This window comes from Bufo gargarizans, chromosome 11 (genome assembly GCF_014858855.1).
Source record: "Bufo gargarizans isolate SCDJY-AF-19 chromosome 11, ASM1485885v1, whole genome shotgun sequence".
Classification (NCBI taxonomy): Eukaryota; Metazoa; Chordata; class Amphibia; order Anura; family Bufonidae; genus Bufo; species Bufo gargarizans.
In genome coordinates this window covers 16,212,490-16,229,568 of record NC_058090.1, presented here as the reverse complement: position 1 = coordinate 16,229,568, position 17,079 = coordinate 16,212,490, and the positions used below count along the sequence as shown (strand labels likewise).

The 17,079-nt window shown below is 44.6% G+C and overlaps 1 protein-coding gene across 1 annotated transcript in view; it reads right to left on the bottom strand.

The window, feature by feature from the left end:
• LOC122922191 (protein delta homolog 1-like) overlaps positions 1-13,103 on the bottom strand; it is a 35,274-nt gene extending 22,171 nt beyond the window's left edge. The window contains exons 1-2 of the mRNA XM_044272710.1: positions 12,672-13,103; positions 12,486-12,571 (exon numbers count right to left, since the gene is read on the bottom strand). Coding sequence (XP_044128645.1) covers positions 12,486-12,549 — 64 coding nt within the window. The 5' untranslated portion in view covers positions 12,550-12,571; positions 12,672-13,103. The remainder of the gene's footprint in view (positions 1-12,485; positions 12,572-12,671) is intronic.
• Between the last annotated feature and the right edge of the window lie 3,976 nt (positions 13,104-17,079).

Genomic DNA, 17,079 nt, shown 5'->3' with positions numbered 1-17,079 from the left:
CCACTAAATTATGAAATTGCTAAATTGGGAATTGTATTTCAACCCAGAACAAGAAATGTGCTTGAACGGACACTAAATAACTCGCCCAGCTACAGCACTAGGGACAGATTTAGCTGGATATAAATTTGAGGCCTAGTATTTAGGCGCTGGGTGACCGGTATGGATTTAGTGACAGAATTAGACTGGGATATGGCCAAAAAATGAACAGACTATTGCTGGTTAAATGCACTTGGTGTGACAGCTTCACCCTGATGTAGGCTTTAGCCAAAAAACAACCACACCATTGAGGGTTAAATGCACTTGGTGACAGGCGCAGCTTGCCCCTGATTTTGTATATGGCCAAAAAATGAACAGACTATTGCTGGTTAAATGCACTTGGTGTGACAGCTTCACCCTGATGTAGGCTTTAGCCAAAAAACAACCACACCATTGAGGGTTAAATGCACTTGGTGACAGGCGCAGCTTGCCCCTGATTTTGTATATGGCCAAAAAATGAACAGACTATTGCTGGTTAAATGCACTTGGTGTGACAGCTTCACCCTGATGTAGGCTTTAGCCAAAAAACAACCACACCATTGAGGGTTAAATGCACTTGGTGACAGGCGCAGCTTGCCCCTGATTTTGTATATGGCCAAAAAATGAACAGACTATTGCTGGTTAAATGCACTTGGTGTGACAGCTTCACCCTGATGTAGGCTTTAGCCAAAAAACAACCACACCATTGAGGGTTAAATGCACTTGGTCGCAGCTTGTGCTGGCGCACCACAAGACACAAAATGGCCGCCGATCACCCCAGAAAAATGAGACTGACAAACGGTCTGTGCAGCCTAAAAACAGTGAGCAATTGAGTATCAGCAGCTCAATGGTCCACAGCTGCAGATCGATCAGTTAATCAAGTCCTTTGGAGGAGTTAATCTGCCTAATCTCGCCCTACTGTCGCAGCCGCAACCTCTCCCTACGCTAATCAGAGCAGAGTGACGGGCGGCGCTATGTGACTCCAGCTTAAATAGAGGCTGGGTCACATGGTGCTCTGGCCAATCACAGCCATGCCAATAGTAGGCATGGCTGTGATGGCCTCTTGGGGCAAGTAGTATGACGCTTGTTGATTGGCTGCTTTGCAGCCTTTCAAAAAGCGCCAAGAAAGCGTCACAAAAGCGCGAAGAAAGCGACGAACACCGAACCCGAACCCGGACTTTTACGAAAATGTCCGGGTTCGGGTCCGTGTCACGGACACCCCAAAATTCGGTACGAACCCGAACTATACAGTTCGAGTTCGCTCATCCCTAACGACCACATGTAATTGAATTTCCTCATGCCAGTCCACACATATCCGCCACCACCCAGAACAAAGAATGGTCCTTGTCTTATGTATATACAGCGGCATAAAAGGCCTTTTCTGTCAGGTGAATGCCTAATTTTTTGGGCCTCTACTCCAGTGGCCTACAGTACAATTTTTATCCAGTGACCGCCTAATGTACCTCCTGCCACATAATCACAAGTTCTTTTCTGTCAAGTGAATGCCTAATTTTTGGGGCCTGTACTCCTGTGGCCTAAAACAAAAAAACTTCTAGGCTCCAGCAGCGCAGATTGTTGGAGAGTTTCCCTTTAAGACGCAAAAAAATGGCCCCTGATTAAAATACATATTTTTTGTGGGAATTTTTGGGCTTAAGTTTGAATTTTTTCATCACTGCATTTCAAGAGCTATAACTTTTTTATTTATCTGTCAATGGAGCCATATGAACTCTGTTTTTTTGCGGGACAAGTTGTAGTTTTAAATGGCATCATTTTAGGGTACACATAACTTACTGATTAAGGGCTTGTGCACAAGAACGTGTGCCACCCTTTCCTTGCATTGGGGGCCACTAATTGAGGTCCCCAATGCACGGGCACTGTCCATGTGGCTGGCGCAAACGGATGCAGACCCATTTAACTTGAATGGGTCTGTGATTTGTCTGCATTGCAAAAAAATTGAGCAAGGTCTTTTTTTTTGCTGTGCAGAGGACCGGCAAGAAAACCTGTGGAAGGAATCCATAGTCTTTCCGTGGGGTTTTGTGCCTCCATTTTGCACCAAACCTTCCAGATTGCAAACCCATTCAAGTGAATGGGTCCACACACGTTATGCGGTGCACAAATGGTTGGTGCCCGTATATTGCAGACCCGCTGTTTGCAGGTCGCAACATGGGCACCAGCCAACAACGGTCATGAGCATGAGCCCTAATATTATATAATATTTACTTTTTCTGGGGGGGGATGGGAAAAACAGTAATGCTGCCACTCAGTATTTGCGTGTCACGGCTGAGGATGGGGAAAACCCTCAGCCGTGCGATGCCAGGTGATGTTGTGGCTGCTCGGCCAGGAGAACAGGATAGGGAGCAGGTCACCTCCTCAAGCGTCCCTAACCTGACCCTAACTCCTACCTGCATGGGCCGACCTTTAAGGGAGGAGGACCCATGCGCAGGAACCTCGGAGCCCTGACTTACCCTCCGCAGATCCCTGAGCTAGGAGCTGGGTAAGACGATCTACTCCTCCTAGGCACGGAGGAGCAGGAGTCTCCATGGCCAAGCTGTTGGGAAAAGGGGAACTCATACAGCCTTACGGGAATGACAGGCGAACTATTAGTTCCACCAACCTGTCACAGTCTTGCTGACTGGATCCCTGCGCAAACAGGAATCCAGAACCGTAAGCTGCACCAAACACATAGGAAGGTCCCAACAGAACATAACATACAACATCAACACACATAAAGACATAAACATAAGGACAATATCTTTATGACCACAGGGGTGGCTCTCACTGGCAGGTCATATGCACAGGAGGCTGCTCCAGCCAAGCATGACTGAAGCAACCTCCTGAGCCATGCCAAACACCAAGGTTATATAGGCCAAGAAGCCACACCCCACAGCCGGACACACCCAGTGACATCACACACACACTGGGAAGGGAGTTAACCCTTCCAGCACTACAGAAGGAAAACACACATAAAGGGGAAGTGACCAAACTAAATCACCCTGTGGCTGTTGCCGCAGGCAACGACATGGGTGGCAGCCGTCCTGGGAGACAGCCCGAAGGCCGGGACCCTGCCACCACATGTACAACATACCAAACGTTGCCACGGGCAGCCACAGTGAAGGAAAAGTGTCAAAGTGCACACCAGACAACACAAAGTGCACACCAGACATACAAACGTGCATACACACACGCACACAACTCCAAGGGAACCGCACACATGGCTGTTGTCCGCGGCAATCGCACTTGAGGCAAACAACATCATGCCTCAAGCTGCGGTTGAAACAACTACCCAAACCGCGGGCAACTGTATGCGGCTCCCAAGGAGTCACGGCCATAACCGTGGCCGTGACATTGCGTTGACGTTTAACTTTTACCATAAATTATCAATTTATTCTCTGGTTCAATACGATTACAGAGATACCAAATACATATATGGGGTCATTTATCAAACTGGTGTAAAGTAGAACTGACTTAGTTGCCCAATTAGATTCCACCTTTCATTTCCCAAAGTAGCTGTCAAAAATGAAAGGTGAAATCTGATCGGTTGCTATGGACAACTAAGTCAGTTCTACTTTACACCAGTTCAATCAATGACCCCAATAGTTCTTTTATATTTTACTACATTTGCACAATAAAAACCCTTTTTTTAGACAAAGAGCTGGATTTTTACAAAATAACAGCAATTCTGGCAAATATATATATTTTTTAATATGGTATTAAAAATAGTTTAGTGAGGATCTTTATGGACATAGTCATACCAAATATGTGGAGGGGATCTGCTTTTTGCAATTTTTTCCATTGAAACGCTTTTTTGCAATGGACAAAAAGGTGTATTTTTTATTTTATACAACTTTTTAAACTTTTTTCTAACCACTTAATAGTCCCACAAGGGTACTTTAGCAGGCAATCTTTTTATGCTTCTATAATACTATGTAATGATTATGCAGTGCAGTGTATTATACTGTGATATAATGACAGCCGCTGTGCCAGAGAGGTGCCTCTTTCACATGAACATGTGTCACCCCGTGGCCGTATTTCGGCCCGCATACAGCGTGTCCGCAATACACGGGGCACCGGTCGTGTGCATTCCTCATCACGGTTGAATTCACTTAAATGGGTCTGCAAAACCGGAGATGCTGTGCGGAACCGAACGGAACCACAGAACGGAAGCACTACGGAGTGCTTTTGTGGGGTTCCGTTCCACAAAAAGATAGAATTTGTTCTATTTTTTTGCAGAACGGAGGGATCACAGAACCCATTCAAGTGAATGGGGTCGCGATCCGCATGCGGCTGGCCCACGGTCAGTGCCTGTGCCTGTGCATTCCGGATAGCAATTTGTGGTTCGCAGCACGGCCATGGGTGCTGTAGATCAGCACCCTGCGATCTGTTTCAAGGGGTGCTGATGGGAGACGGAGAGAACTCCCTCTAAACCACATAGATGCCAAGGTCGCTATTGACCCCGGCATCTAAGTGGTTAAACAACCCAGATTGGTGCTTCTGGTGGTTCGAACCATTAGTACAGGAGCCCGCTTCTCATGTGAGAGCTGAGTTCCTGCTCTCCGCTGCACAAGAGACCCATGCAGCACTTAGACTGGACCACCGTAAAAAAGGAGGTGGCCTAGCCTAAGACCCATTAGTGACCACCGTAAAAAGTTACATTGGTGGTCACTAACGGGTTAAAATACACACGGCTGGGCAATATCTGCACATACAAAATATGCAACATGTATATGAGATTCAGAACATCTTATTCACTTTGCTGCTAATATTTTATGTGGCCGCTTTTCTGCGCAAAAATCCACATGGAGGAAACGCACGTAATCCACAACACGTGCAGGTAGCCCGATTACTTTTACTATTAGTAGAATTACTCGTGTTGCTTGTTTCATATTTATAGAAGCATTAATCGTAGATTTATTACTACTTCTTCTATTCCTTCTATAACTAGTCATTCCTTTCTCACGGCTGTTATTAGGAGTAGGAATAATTGGAGGGTGTATCAGGCACAGGCCTATGTACCGCACTCGTCAGCAGCCTCCTGACCTCGCTCCCCTGGACCCGACATTGGATGTCATCTGCAGAGCTATAAATACCTGCAGACGCCCAATTATTGTCTTCTCTCTTTCTGCTGGAAGGAAGCGCTCGGCACGACTCCGCGCAGATGAGAGAAAACATCCTTTCATTGTGAGGCCTCTCCAGGCTTCTTAAGCACCGCACGTAAGTCACGTTTCTTCTCAACAACGAGGCCGACATCACAAACTGATCATCCAGAGACCGATACATCAGTGATCCAGACATAAAAATTTAATCACGTCACATATAAATCTTCTGTATCCTATTTGCTATTTCCACTTATTTTTCAGCGCAATAGAAATATATATATATATATATATATATAAAAAAAGGATTTTTCTTACTTGGAAACAGTCAAAAAGTTGCAGTTGATGGATCTAAAATGCATATTTGGAGTCTGAATTTAGTATTGCGACTATAAAATGCTGTAAATGGGCTGTGAACCTGATTGACATCTTAAAGGTATTGTATTGGATTACCTCTATTACCAGAAACAGCACCACTCTTGACCATAGGTTGTGTCTGGTACTGCAGTTCAGTGCTATTCAAGTGATTACCACTTGGTGATGTTGCTGCAGGAGAGGTGCAGTGTTTTTTTAATCTCAGAACTACCCCTTCTAATACCCCAGACAGAAGTTTTATTTATTTAATCTGGTTAGTCCATCAGTATCTGATGGGTGGGGGTCCGACACCCGGGACCCTGGCCGAACAGCTGTATGAGAAGGCACCATGGCCTTCTCCAGCTTTTCCTATAGCCATGTGACGTCATGTTCCTCGGTCACATGGCCTAGGCCAGGGATGGCTAACCTCCGGCACTCCAGCTGTGGTGAAACTACGACTCACAGCATGCTCTATTCATTTCTATACGGGTTAAACAGCCAAGAACAGCCAAGCAAGTGTACATCTTGGGAGTCGTAGTTTAACCGCAGCTGGAGTGCCGGAGGTTAGCCATCGCAGGGCTAGGGGCAGTTCAGCCCCATTGAAGTGAATCGGGCTGAATGCAATACCAAGCACAGCCACTATACAATGGACGGTGCTGCGCTGAGGATGTAGAGAGAGGCAGCTGCGCTACTGCAAGCACCGGTCCCTACTCAAACAGCTGATTGGCGGGGGTCCTGGGTGTCAGATGCCCACCAATCAGATATTGATGTTTCCACTTGGTAAGTGATAAATTGAAAAATAATTATTTCAATAAATGACACAAATGCTTGATTTTAAATGCCGACTATAGAGCTGATGTTAAGAAATACTGCTGCGTAAAAATGTAGCAGAGTTGAGTTTGTCGCCAGTTACACCCGCAGTCTAGATATTTTTAGCGACAGTTCACAGCTTCATTCGGCTTTATTACAGCTAGAAAATGAGTGTGAATATCAGAAAGCAAGTGTCATCTCACTGCGGGGTACAAGAACGCCATAAACCTTCAGCCAACCAATTATAAGATATGGATTTCACGGATGAAAATTCTCAACCACAAAAGCGATAATCCCTAAAATTAAGGACTCATGCACACGAATGTATTTTCTCTCTGTGTCTGTTCGGTTTTTTTTGCGGACCTTATGCGGAACCATTCATTTTAATGGGTCCACAAAAAAAACGGAAGGTACTCTGTGTGCCTTCCGTTTCCATATGTCCGTTTTTCTGTTCCGCAAAAAAATAGAACATATCCTATTATTGTCCGCATTACGGACAAGGATAGGACTGTTCTATTAGGGGCCAGCTGTTCCGTTCCGCAAAATACGGAATGCACACAGATGTATTTTTCGCTGATCCGTTTTTTTGCGGAACGCAAAATACATATGGTCGTGTGCATGAGCCCTAACAATGAGAAATCTGGGTGACAACTAATATGGCCACCACAGTATCTCTCAGGGCTTTCCCATAGCTGTAAATGTCAAATACACCAAGCCATGTAGGGATGCATCCTCGGCTCCTAGGGGTTCAGGGATGCGGTTGCTTTCCTTACATGTGACAGTCCTGACTAGCCCCGTAGACACTATTGCCCCCTGCACACCACATTGAACAGCTCCTGAGGCAAGAGTCATCTGACGACATGACCACAATCCGATCAGCGTTCTGGCCACAGTAGCCATTTATTAACAAACATAAGATAAATAATATCATGAATCACCTACAGGCCTCAATCCATTAGGGTCCCCTCCCAAACAAATAAGACCGGGGAAGGTCCTTGGGGCACAAAAATCTGACATAAACTGCCCATTTAACCCCTGTAACAGTACCTCTAGCCGATGAACGCCATCTTGGAGGCAGAATGAACAAAACCCTGGGCCCAAGCCCAGTAAACCCGGGCAGATCTTTGTCAGACCACAGCCCTTTTTTGCAACTGGGGAGTCCAGAGCCTTAATGACTCCATCCCCACCACACCAGAACCATAATTACCACCAACTCCATGGCTGCCATGATGAGAACCAGTCCGATGGGCCAACCCCTCCACTCAACCAATCGCAGTCAAAAGAAAAAACAAGGGGAAAACAGTGCAGCCCAAATGCGGTGGCTACCAAAATGGCTGCCATCCCGTGCATCCCCCCCCCCCATATAACACCCTCCACAGACTCCACACCTCCCTTCCTTGCTCTTCCCTTATCACAGGTCCTCCCTTTCCTCAATGTCCACTCCCTCCAACTCTAGTCATGAGGGTCTCCCCCCAGGCTTTGCCCTCAGTCCAGCCCTTCCTTTTTTAGGAGTATTTCAGCCAAAAATGGTATCCCTATCCACTAAGTCCTTCAGTATAATGGGGACCCCAGTCCACCGCCTTGTCGAGCTGCTTTTGTCACTTCCAATAAGTTTGAGTAATTCTGCTCTATGACATGACTGTGTGGCCAGGGGACGATAGTTTTTCCAAACATTGGGGTTCTGTGGTCATACCCCAACTGATCTAACATTTGTCGCCTATCCAGTGGACTGGAATACCCCTTTAAAAGGTTCTGTCTTGGTCACTGATTAATTTAAAGGATATGTCTAGGACCCCAACGTTCAAGAAAGTGAGGGGGCCATTTTGTTCTATGGTGCATTATAGACCCTTCTGTTTTCTTATTCCAGGTACTACAGCTTGTCATTACATAGAGCGCTGCCTATTACCTTCAATGGTATTGTGCTGCACTACCAAGCCCAGCAGCCATACCACCGCCATATCGTAAACTCTGCAGTCCCGCTATAATTCTCAGCCCCCCGCTGATCACACAGTGATGGTCCTTCATAAGAATAAGCCATTAATGTTATATTTGGAAACAACCCTCTTAAGATATTCTCCCCTCACCTCTTTGGGAAGCCATATTGATGGTCACCCACCTTTCCCGGAAACAGACACCACTGTAAAGAAAAACGAGTCGACTTGCTAGTATACCTTTGCAGGGGAGGAGGGTTATAAAAGGCTACATGCCAATTTTCTAGCACACGAAAGTTGTACATTTTTGAGCAAGCACATTTTGCAAAAGTTTGTGACTTTTCCTACTTGTACACCGCACTCTCCACATTTGAAAAAACTGGGCAAGGCTTAGCGAGGGGGGGCTCACATGGCCTGACAGATTTACTATAATTTTATGCAAATATGGGGCGTGTTAGCCCTGCTTTGGGAGGGAAGAAATGCAAATGAGCTCTTAACAAGCTTTGCCTCTAATGCCACCAGATGTAAGGCAGCTATCCTATAAGTCAATATTTAGCTCTTAAAATAAGCCATGTGACATGACTTGGATATTAAATAAGCCAGCACCTCATCTGCAGACAGCTGTTTCGGGGTGATTGCCCCTCATCAGTGCAGAGTACTGGCTTAACTGGGTAGGAGGCCTGTGTCCGAGCAGGGTGCTCTCTCCCTAAGGAGAGCTAGTTCCCCCCCCTAGCCCTGCTTTGGAAATGCCCAAACCCATCTTGGGCTGACCATTTATGGGCGGGCTTATAAAAGCCACACCCATTTCAGGACAGCTTGAAATTGCCAGGACAGTCTCTGAAAATTATGGACAGTTCCTGCAAATTCAGGACTGTTAACAACTACGTAACTTATGCCAGAAATTGGCTTCAATTATAGCTCATTGCTGGAGTAGGTTTGTTTTGTTGGCACAAAAGAAGATGCACAAAATTTACTTAGAGGCCTGCGCTTCTTCATACATTTCATACAATAGTACTCCAGCGCATTTATGTTTTATTTTTATTAAGAATGATGAATGAAATGTCGGCCAAATTAAATTACCCCACATGTTTCAGTTCTTTATCGTTTAAACCTGGACAGACCTAATGATGTACTTCTCACAGGTGAGGGTTTGTTACAATTTTATCCACTCTTTGTCTTCAAAAAGCTAAACAGCTTGGACTCCCGAGTAGAGATGAGCGAATCAATTTGTCTCATCAACCAGAGTCCTACTCCTGCGAGTGGGTGTCCGCAAAACTGAAGATGCATTGCTCGCCCTGCCACTTGATTGACAGGGCCATCATTTTGGCTGGCCCTTACAATCTTACGCCTGTATGCTGCTCTGAGTAGTGGCACAAAGCCTCTGCTTTTGGAGTAGCAACTGTGCATGCGCCGTTATACTTCCGGATAGCAGCGCAGATGCACAGCAGACACCCAGAGGCAATGTCCACGATCATCAATAATGCTGATTGTGGACATTTAATCCCTCAGATGCCAGGGTCAGTTGCGACCAAGGCACCTGAGAGTCTTCTCCCCAGGAGTACTGCACTCTCAGGGCCTGAACAGCTCTCCCGCTCAGCAGTCGGGGAAGCCGTTTGTTCCTTGTGGTAGCCCTTAGTAAGGCTGAAGGCTACCACAGTAACACATACCTATGCCTGTGACAGGGCTCCATAGGAACGTATTAAACGTATTGCTAATTCTTTGCAGTCTATGTGAGAAGCAATCAGACCATCATATGTTCAGGTCCCCTAGGGGGACTTAAAAGAGGTGTAAAAGAAAAAGTAAAAAAAAAAAGTAATTAAAATATTAAAAATAAAAACAAACAATACAAAATATAAAGAGCATAGGGATCACCATGTTCCAAAATGGCCAGACTATTAAATTATAAATGTATTTCTCCTGTACGGTGGACGCTGTAACAGGGAAAAAAAATCAAAATGTCTGATTCGCCATGTTCAGAAAAACTGAATAAAAAGTCATACACACTACAAAATGACATCAATAAAAAAACTACAGATCTCCCTCCTAAAAAATGAGCCCTCGCACAGCTCCGTAGATGTAGCTATAAAAAAGTTATGGGGCTTAGAATACGGTGATGCAAAGAAAATATTCATTTTTCAAAAGTTTTTTTTCTTTATTACAACACAAGAAAAACTATATAAAATCTATTATTGCTATGATCGTACTGACCTGGAGAATGAAGTGCACAAATCAGTTTTACTGCATAGAGAAGGCCATAAAAACAAAACCCATAAAACTCGCGGAATTGCATTTTTTTCCAGTTCCACCCCATTTGTATATTTTTCCAGTTTCCCACTGCGTCGTATGCAATGTTAAATTGTGACATTAGAAAGTACAACTTAAAACAAGCTTTCCTACGGCTATGTGAATGGAAAAAATATAAAACTGTTATGGCTCTGGAAAGGCAGGGAATAAAAAACAAAAATGAAAAAAAAAAAAAACGGAAAATGGCTGCGGCATGAAAGGGTCGGAGAATAATATTTAAAGTGTCCCTCCAATATTAGTCAGACATCAGGCCTGGAGAGATGCCACCGCGTGTTGGCCATTAGTTCCTTATTTACAGTATGTGCAGTGAATTGTTAATTAGGGCAGGACCTATGCCCGATACTCGCTGGGCATCGCATTGTTGCCTCGACAACAATACCGCCCTGCTTGTAGTTGAATCTCTCCACGCCCCATCTGAGCAACATTGGAGGGACACCAAATTGATTATATTGGAATTTTGTAAGATTAATGAGGCATTATTAAATAATTCAATATTGCATTCGATCCCAGGGAGGGAGGGTGAGGGCAAAAATTAGTCAGATTTATCTGTGCAATATATCAACAGGATATTGAACGGAGCCGGCGCTCGCTGGGGCTCTCACATGTAGCATCGCTGCTGGCTGAAATATGGGATGAAAGGTTACCATGTAGATGGAGTGTATGACAGCAAAGTACTGATGTATTATTAAAAGAGGCGAATCCGATGGAGACTATTCACACAATATATATATATATAGGGTGCATTTACATACAGGGCATATCAAAGGTAATAGGGTGCAATTACTCATAAATGGGCAGATGTGTACAAAGTGGTTTCCTATAGAGTGTTATATATATATAGTCTAGACTATACAGGTTTATATCTTACATTACATTATGTCCTTTATAAGCGCATATGATAGTAAGATGCTTTACAGGGCTGAATCCTATTCAGGGTTGTTTCCCAGACAGGGGGGAAAAATGATAGGGTCTTCCAAAGGTATCCTATATAGAGTTACATCTTATGTATGCTAAGAGCCAATACATTATATCCTCTACAAGGTTATTTCCTATAAAGGGTTGCATCTCATCCAGGGTTATTTTCTATAGATGGTTTTATCCTACTTATTACATCCTATAGAGGCTTATAATAGGCTATATTCTACCTGTAAGGGAATATGAAAGCACTTCTACATCTTCTCCCTGTTGCTTTACAGGTAAGGACTCACGGTACTTACATAGGAGGGTGTAGTCCTCCTTTATCATTGCAGACACCCACCGTGACTCAGGTAAGTGCTGGCATTGACGTAACACATATAATACATTTTAAAGAATAAGTGATAATAACCATTTTAGTGGAGAATTCCAGTTATTTCCAACCGGTGTAGAGGGGGGTCCAGAATCCTTCAAACCATTGCACTCGGCTGGAAGACCCCTGGCTGACCTCAGCCCCTCTCCCCCAACAACCAGCATTATCTTATACCATATGAGTATGAAACCAGGTGGAGTTCCCTTTTCACAATCAGATATGTACCAAACCCTTTCCTTACAATCGGTTGTATCCTGAATGGGATGCTTGGTTACTTTGCAACGGCCGATTGATTGTAATATTATTACTTCATGCAAAACATGTAATAATGGAAATAATGAAATAGTAGAAGACAATGAAACAAAAATCATAAAAATATAACGTTCTTTAAGGTTTTTGCAACACAAATTTGCCACAGATCCATATTAACCCTTTAATAGGAAGCATCACACACCAAAAAATTCTACATACACAATTGTTTTCTTATTCTTACATATAAAAATGTCATTTCATCAATAGTGAAATGTATATAGAGTAAAATAGGGGGAGTCCTATGACTCTTTTAAACACAATTCTTATCATCCCCTGAAAGAGGATGATGAGACTCATAGTTCCACTGTGGAGCAGCAGGTTGCTAGACACTTTTGATTGGGAAATGAACGCAAGGCAAAGGCAGCACATTGGATTTACCTTGAGTAGCTGACACTATGGACTGGGAAAAGATGAAGCACAGAAGAAGAACTGGCAGGTCCATCACCACTTGTTCCTCCAGGTAACTGAAATACAAAACACTGGTTACCAGCGAAAAAACACAATTTAGGCATGATGTTATTTATAGTGACCAAGCTGGCACAAGGTGGGCACCGAGGTACTAACCTTGATTGCGGTACCCAAAGGGAATAATTATCGAGCAACCACTACATCTCCACCATTTATCGCCTTCCAAGGATTCTGAAGCCAAACTTCTGGAATTGTACTAATGTGATGCCCTTTAGATGCCAGCTCTTTCTCTCAGCAGTTCATTGGGAAACTACTAAGCGGAGCAGATGCCCAAATTAGCTTCAAATCAGCTGCTCTCCAAGAAGTGTAATGTCTTACTCCAATGAGTGGCAGACAGCAGGAACCTTCATGCCTCACAGAAAACAAAGCAATTCACTAGTCATGCGGCTCCACAATCATAAAGCAGCGGATAACGAGAAGCCATCGCCTGCGCTATCCAGCATCAATTCTTCTCAAGCCAGAACTACTCCATCTCTTCATAGCAACAACTGAAATAAGGATTATTCTCCACAGCCCGAAATAAGCACGCCTCCGACACTGCTGCTCCTCGCTCACCAAGCTCCTCACAAAACAGGAAGTGGATTTGTAATGCTTCTTATAAGAAGATGATGATGATGATGATGATGGACCTAAATGAATGCTGGGCAATTATAACCATGGTGTCAACGACAGAATAACAATTAAACAAACTACATTACAAAAATAATGAAAACAATATTCATTCAGCCTATTATTATTATTAGGGATGAGCGAATTTCATATTTTGAAGTTCGTGTTGTGGTATTTACTCAATTGCGTTATGGATTCCGTTACCATGGACCATAACACAATTCCATGACGGAATGCATAACGGAATGCCTTTAGAGGCATTCCGTTATTCATTCCCTCATAATAGAAGTCTATGGGCTGCAAAACTGAGCCATCCAGTTTACTTTATGCTGGAGTCCTCTCCTGCATAACGTAAACCGGATGGATCCTCTAAAGGCATTCCGTTATACATTCCATCAAGGAATGGAGTTATGGTTCATGGTAACGGAATCCATAGCACAATTCAGTAAATACTACAACACAAACCCTCACACAAACTTCAAAATATGAAATTCGCTCATCCCTAATTAATATAATTATTATCATCGCCTTTAAGTAATGTATCTTTCCTATAGTTTGCATTATTTAAACTATTTTTATTTATCCTAAAATGATTATGCCTATAATAATTACTTAGGATCTGTCAGCTCTCCTGTGTGGTGTAGTATAGAGGATCTGTCAGCTCTCCTGTGCGGTGTAGTATAGAGGATCTGTCGGCTCTCCTGTGCGGTGTAGTATAGAGGATCTGTCGGCTCTCCTGTGTGGTGTAGTATAGAGGATCTGTCGGCTCTCCTGTGCGGTGTAGTATAGAGGATCTGTCAGCTCTGCTGTGTGGTGTAGTATAGAGGATCTGTCAGCTCTCCTGTCTGGTGTAGTATAGAGGATCTGTCAGCTCTCCTGTGTGGTGTAGTATAGAGGATCTGTCAGCTCTCCTGTGCGGTGTAGTATAGAGGATCTCTCAGCTCTCCTGTGCGGTGTAGTATAGAGGATCTCTCAGCTCTCCTGTGCGGTGTAGTATAGAGGATCTGTCGGCTCTCCTGTGTGGTGTAGTATAGAGGATCTGTCGGCTCTCCTGTGTGGTGTAGTATAGAGGATCTGTCAGCTCTCCTGTGTGGTGTAGTATAGAGGATCTGTCAGCTCTGCTGTGCGGTGTAGTATAGAGGATCTGTCAGCTCTCCTGTGTGGTGTAGTATACAGGATCTGTCAGCTCTCCTGTGCGGTGTAGTATAGAGGATCTGTCAGCTCTGCTGTGTGGTGTAGTATAGAGGATCTGTCAGCTCTCCTGTGCGGTGTAGTATAGAGGATCTGTCAGCTCTGCTGTGTGGTGTAGTATAGAGGATCTGTCAGCTCTCCTGTGCGGTGTAGTATAGAGGATCTGTCAGCTCTCCTGTGCGGTGTAGTATAGAGGATCTGTCAGCTCTCCTGTGCGGTGTAGTATAGAGGATCTGTCAGCTCTCCTGTGCGGTGTAGTATAGAGGATCTGTTGGCTCTGCTGTGCGGTGTAGTATAGAGGATCTGTTGGCTCTGCTGTGCGGTGTAGTATAGAGGATCTGTCAGCTCTGCTGTGTGGTGTAGTATAGAGGATCTGTCAGCTCTCCTGTGCGGTGTAGTATAGAGGATCTGTCAGCTGTCCTGTGCGGTGTAGTATAGAGGATCTGTCGGCTCTCCTGTGCGGTGTAGTATAGAGGATCTGTTAGCTCTCCTGTGTGGTGTAGTACAGAGGATCTGTCGGCTCTCCTGTGTGGTGTAGTATAGAGGATCTGTCAGCTCTCCTGTGTGGTGTAGTATAGAGGATCTGTCAGCTCTCCTGTGCGGTGTAGTATAGAAGATCTGTCAGCTCTCCTGTGCGGTGTAGTATAGAGGATCTGTCAGCTCTCCTGTGTGGTGTAGTTTAGAGGATCTGTCAGCTCTCCTGTGCGGTGTAGTATAGAGGATCTGTCAGCTCTCCTGTGCGGTGTAGTATAGAGGATCTGTCAGCTCTCCTGTGCGGTGTAGTATAGAGGATCTGTCAGCTCTCCTGTTTTGTGTAGTATAGAGGATCTGTCGGCTCTCCTGTGTGGTGTAGTATAGAGGATCTGTCGGCTCTCCTGTGCGGTGTAGTATAGAGGATCTGTCAGCTCTCCTGTGTGGTGTAGTATAGAGGATCTGTCGGCTCTCCTGTGCGGTGTAGTATAGAGGATCTGTCAGCTCTCCTGTGTGGTGTAGTATAGAGGATCTGTCGGCTCTCCTGTGTGGTGTAGTATAGAGGATCTGTCAGCTCTCCTGTGTGGTGTAGTATAGAGGATCTGTCGGCTCTCCTGTGCGGTGTAGTATAGAGGATCTGTCAGCTCTCCTGTGTGGTGTAGTATAGAGGATCTATCAGCTCTCCTGTGTGGTGTAGTATAGAGGATCTGTCAGCTCTCCTGTGTGGTGTAGTATAGAGGATCTGTCAGCTCTCCTGTGTGGTGTAGTATAGAGGATCTGTCAGCTCTCCTGTGCGGTGTAGTATAGAGGATCTGTCAGCTCTCCTGTGCGGTGTAGTATAGAGGATCTGTCAGCTCTCCTGTGTGGTGTAGTATAGAGGATCTGTCAGCTCTCCTGTGTGGTGTAGTATAGAGGATCTGTCAGATCTCCTGTGTGGTGTAGTATAGAGGATCTGTCAGCTCTGCTGTGCGGTGTAGTATAGAGGATCTGTCGGCTCTCCTGTGCGGTGTAGTATAGAGGATCTGTCAGCTCTCCTGTGTGGTGTAGTATAGAGGATCTGTCAGCTCTGCTGTGTGGTGTAGTATAGAGGATCTGTCAGCTCTCCTGTGCGGTGTAGTATAGAGGATCTGTCGGCTCTCCTGTGCGGTGTAGTATAGAGGATCTGTCAGCTCTCCTGTGTGGTGTAGTATAGAGGATCTGGCGGCTCTGCTGTGTGGTGTAGTATAGAGGATCTGTCAGCTCTCCTGTGTGGTGTAGTATAGAGGATCTGTCAGCTCTCCTGTGTGGTGTAGTATAGAGTATCTGTCAGCTCTCCTGTGCGGTGTAGTATAGAGGATCTGTCAGCTCTTCTGTGCGGTGTAGTATAGAGGATCTGTTGGCTCTCCTGACAAGTCTGTTGTAGTTTTATAACAATTATTGTGTTAGAACTCCATTTTGTACTGTTCCTCTGTTGTTCCTCCTGGAATTGATTGAGTAAAGTGACCGCTTGGCATTTCCTTTTCCCTTGTCTACAGGATGTGTTCCTAGACAGTCTTAGTCCCTGAGCACTGATGGATGGTGTCAGGATGTGCACAGATGCTTTGACTCAGATGCAGCAGGGATGAATGTGTCAATAAACTGTATCATTAACAAATAAGGAGAACTTATCAAGTTAAGGTTATAGAATAGTTTTATGTGCAGTCCTATGTAAAACTAAAGATATATTATTGTGATACCAGTACAAGTTGTAAAAAATTAATTTTAGCTCTGCTGTATCTGCAAACTCAACTTTACTACACCTAAATATAATAATGTAGAAGAAGTGAATTTGCCACGTAAAAGGGCAAATCCAATATTTTTTCCGGATCTTAGGAGATCCATTGGGACCCCCAGCAATCCTGGGTCCCCTCCCTGAATACAGTGGTACTACATGCACCTGTAGGCCCAGGGCTCCATTCACTTCTGAAGAGCCTCATTAAGTAACACAGAAGGTTTTCTGGCCTCTTATCTAACAGACCTGTTTACCAAAAGATAAAATCAGCACTGCTACAACTAAAGCCTGTATTATTACACTGCACGATTTTTCTGCAGATAATCTTATTAGCGATTATTTGGCAGTGTAATACTGCCGCCGATTGCCAGAGGCAATCCAAATTTTTTGACATGTTAAAAAATTATCGTTTGCAGGCAGCAGATTGCGGTGTTTAATAACGATCTGCAGCCGGCAAACCACTGTACAGCATGGGAAGGTGCA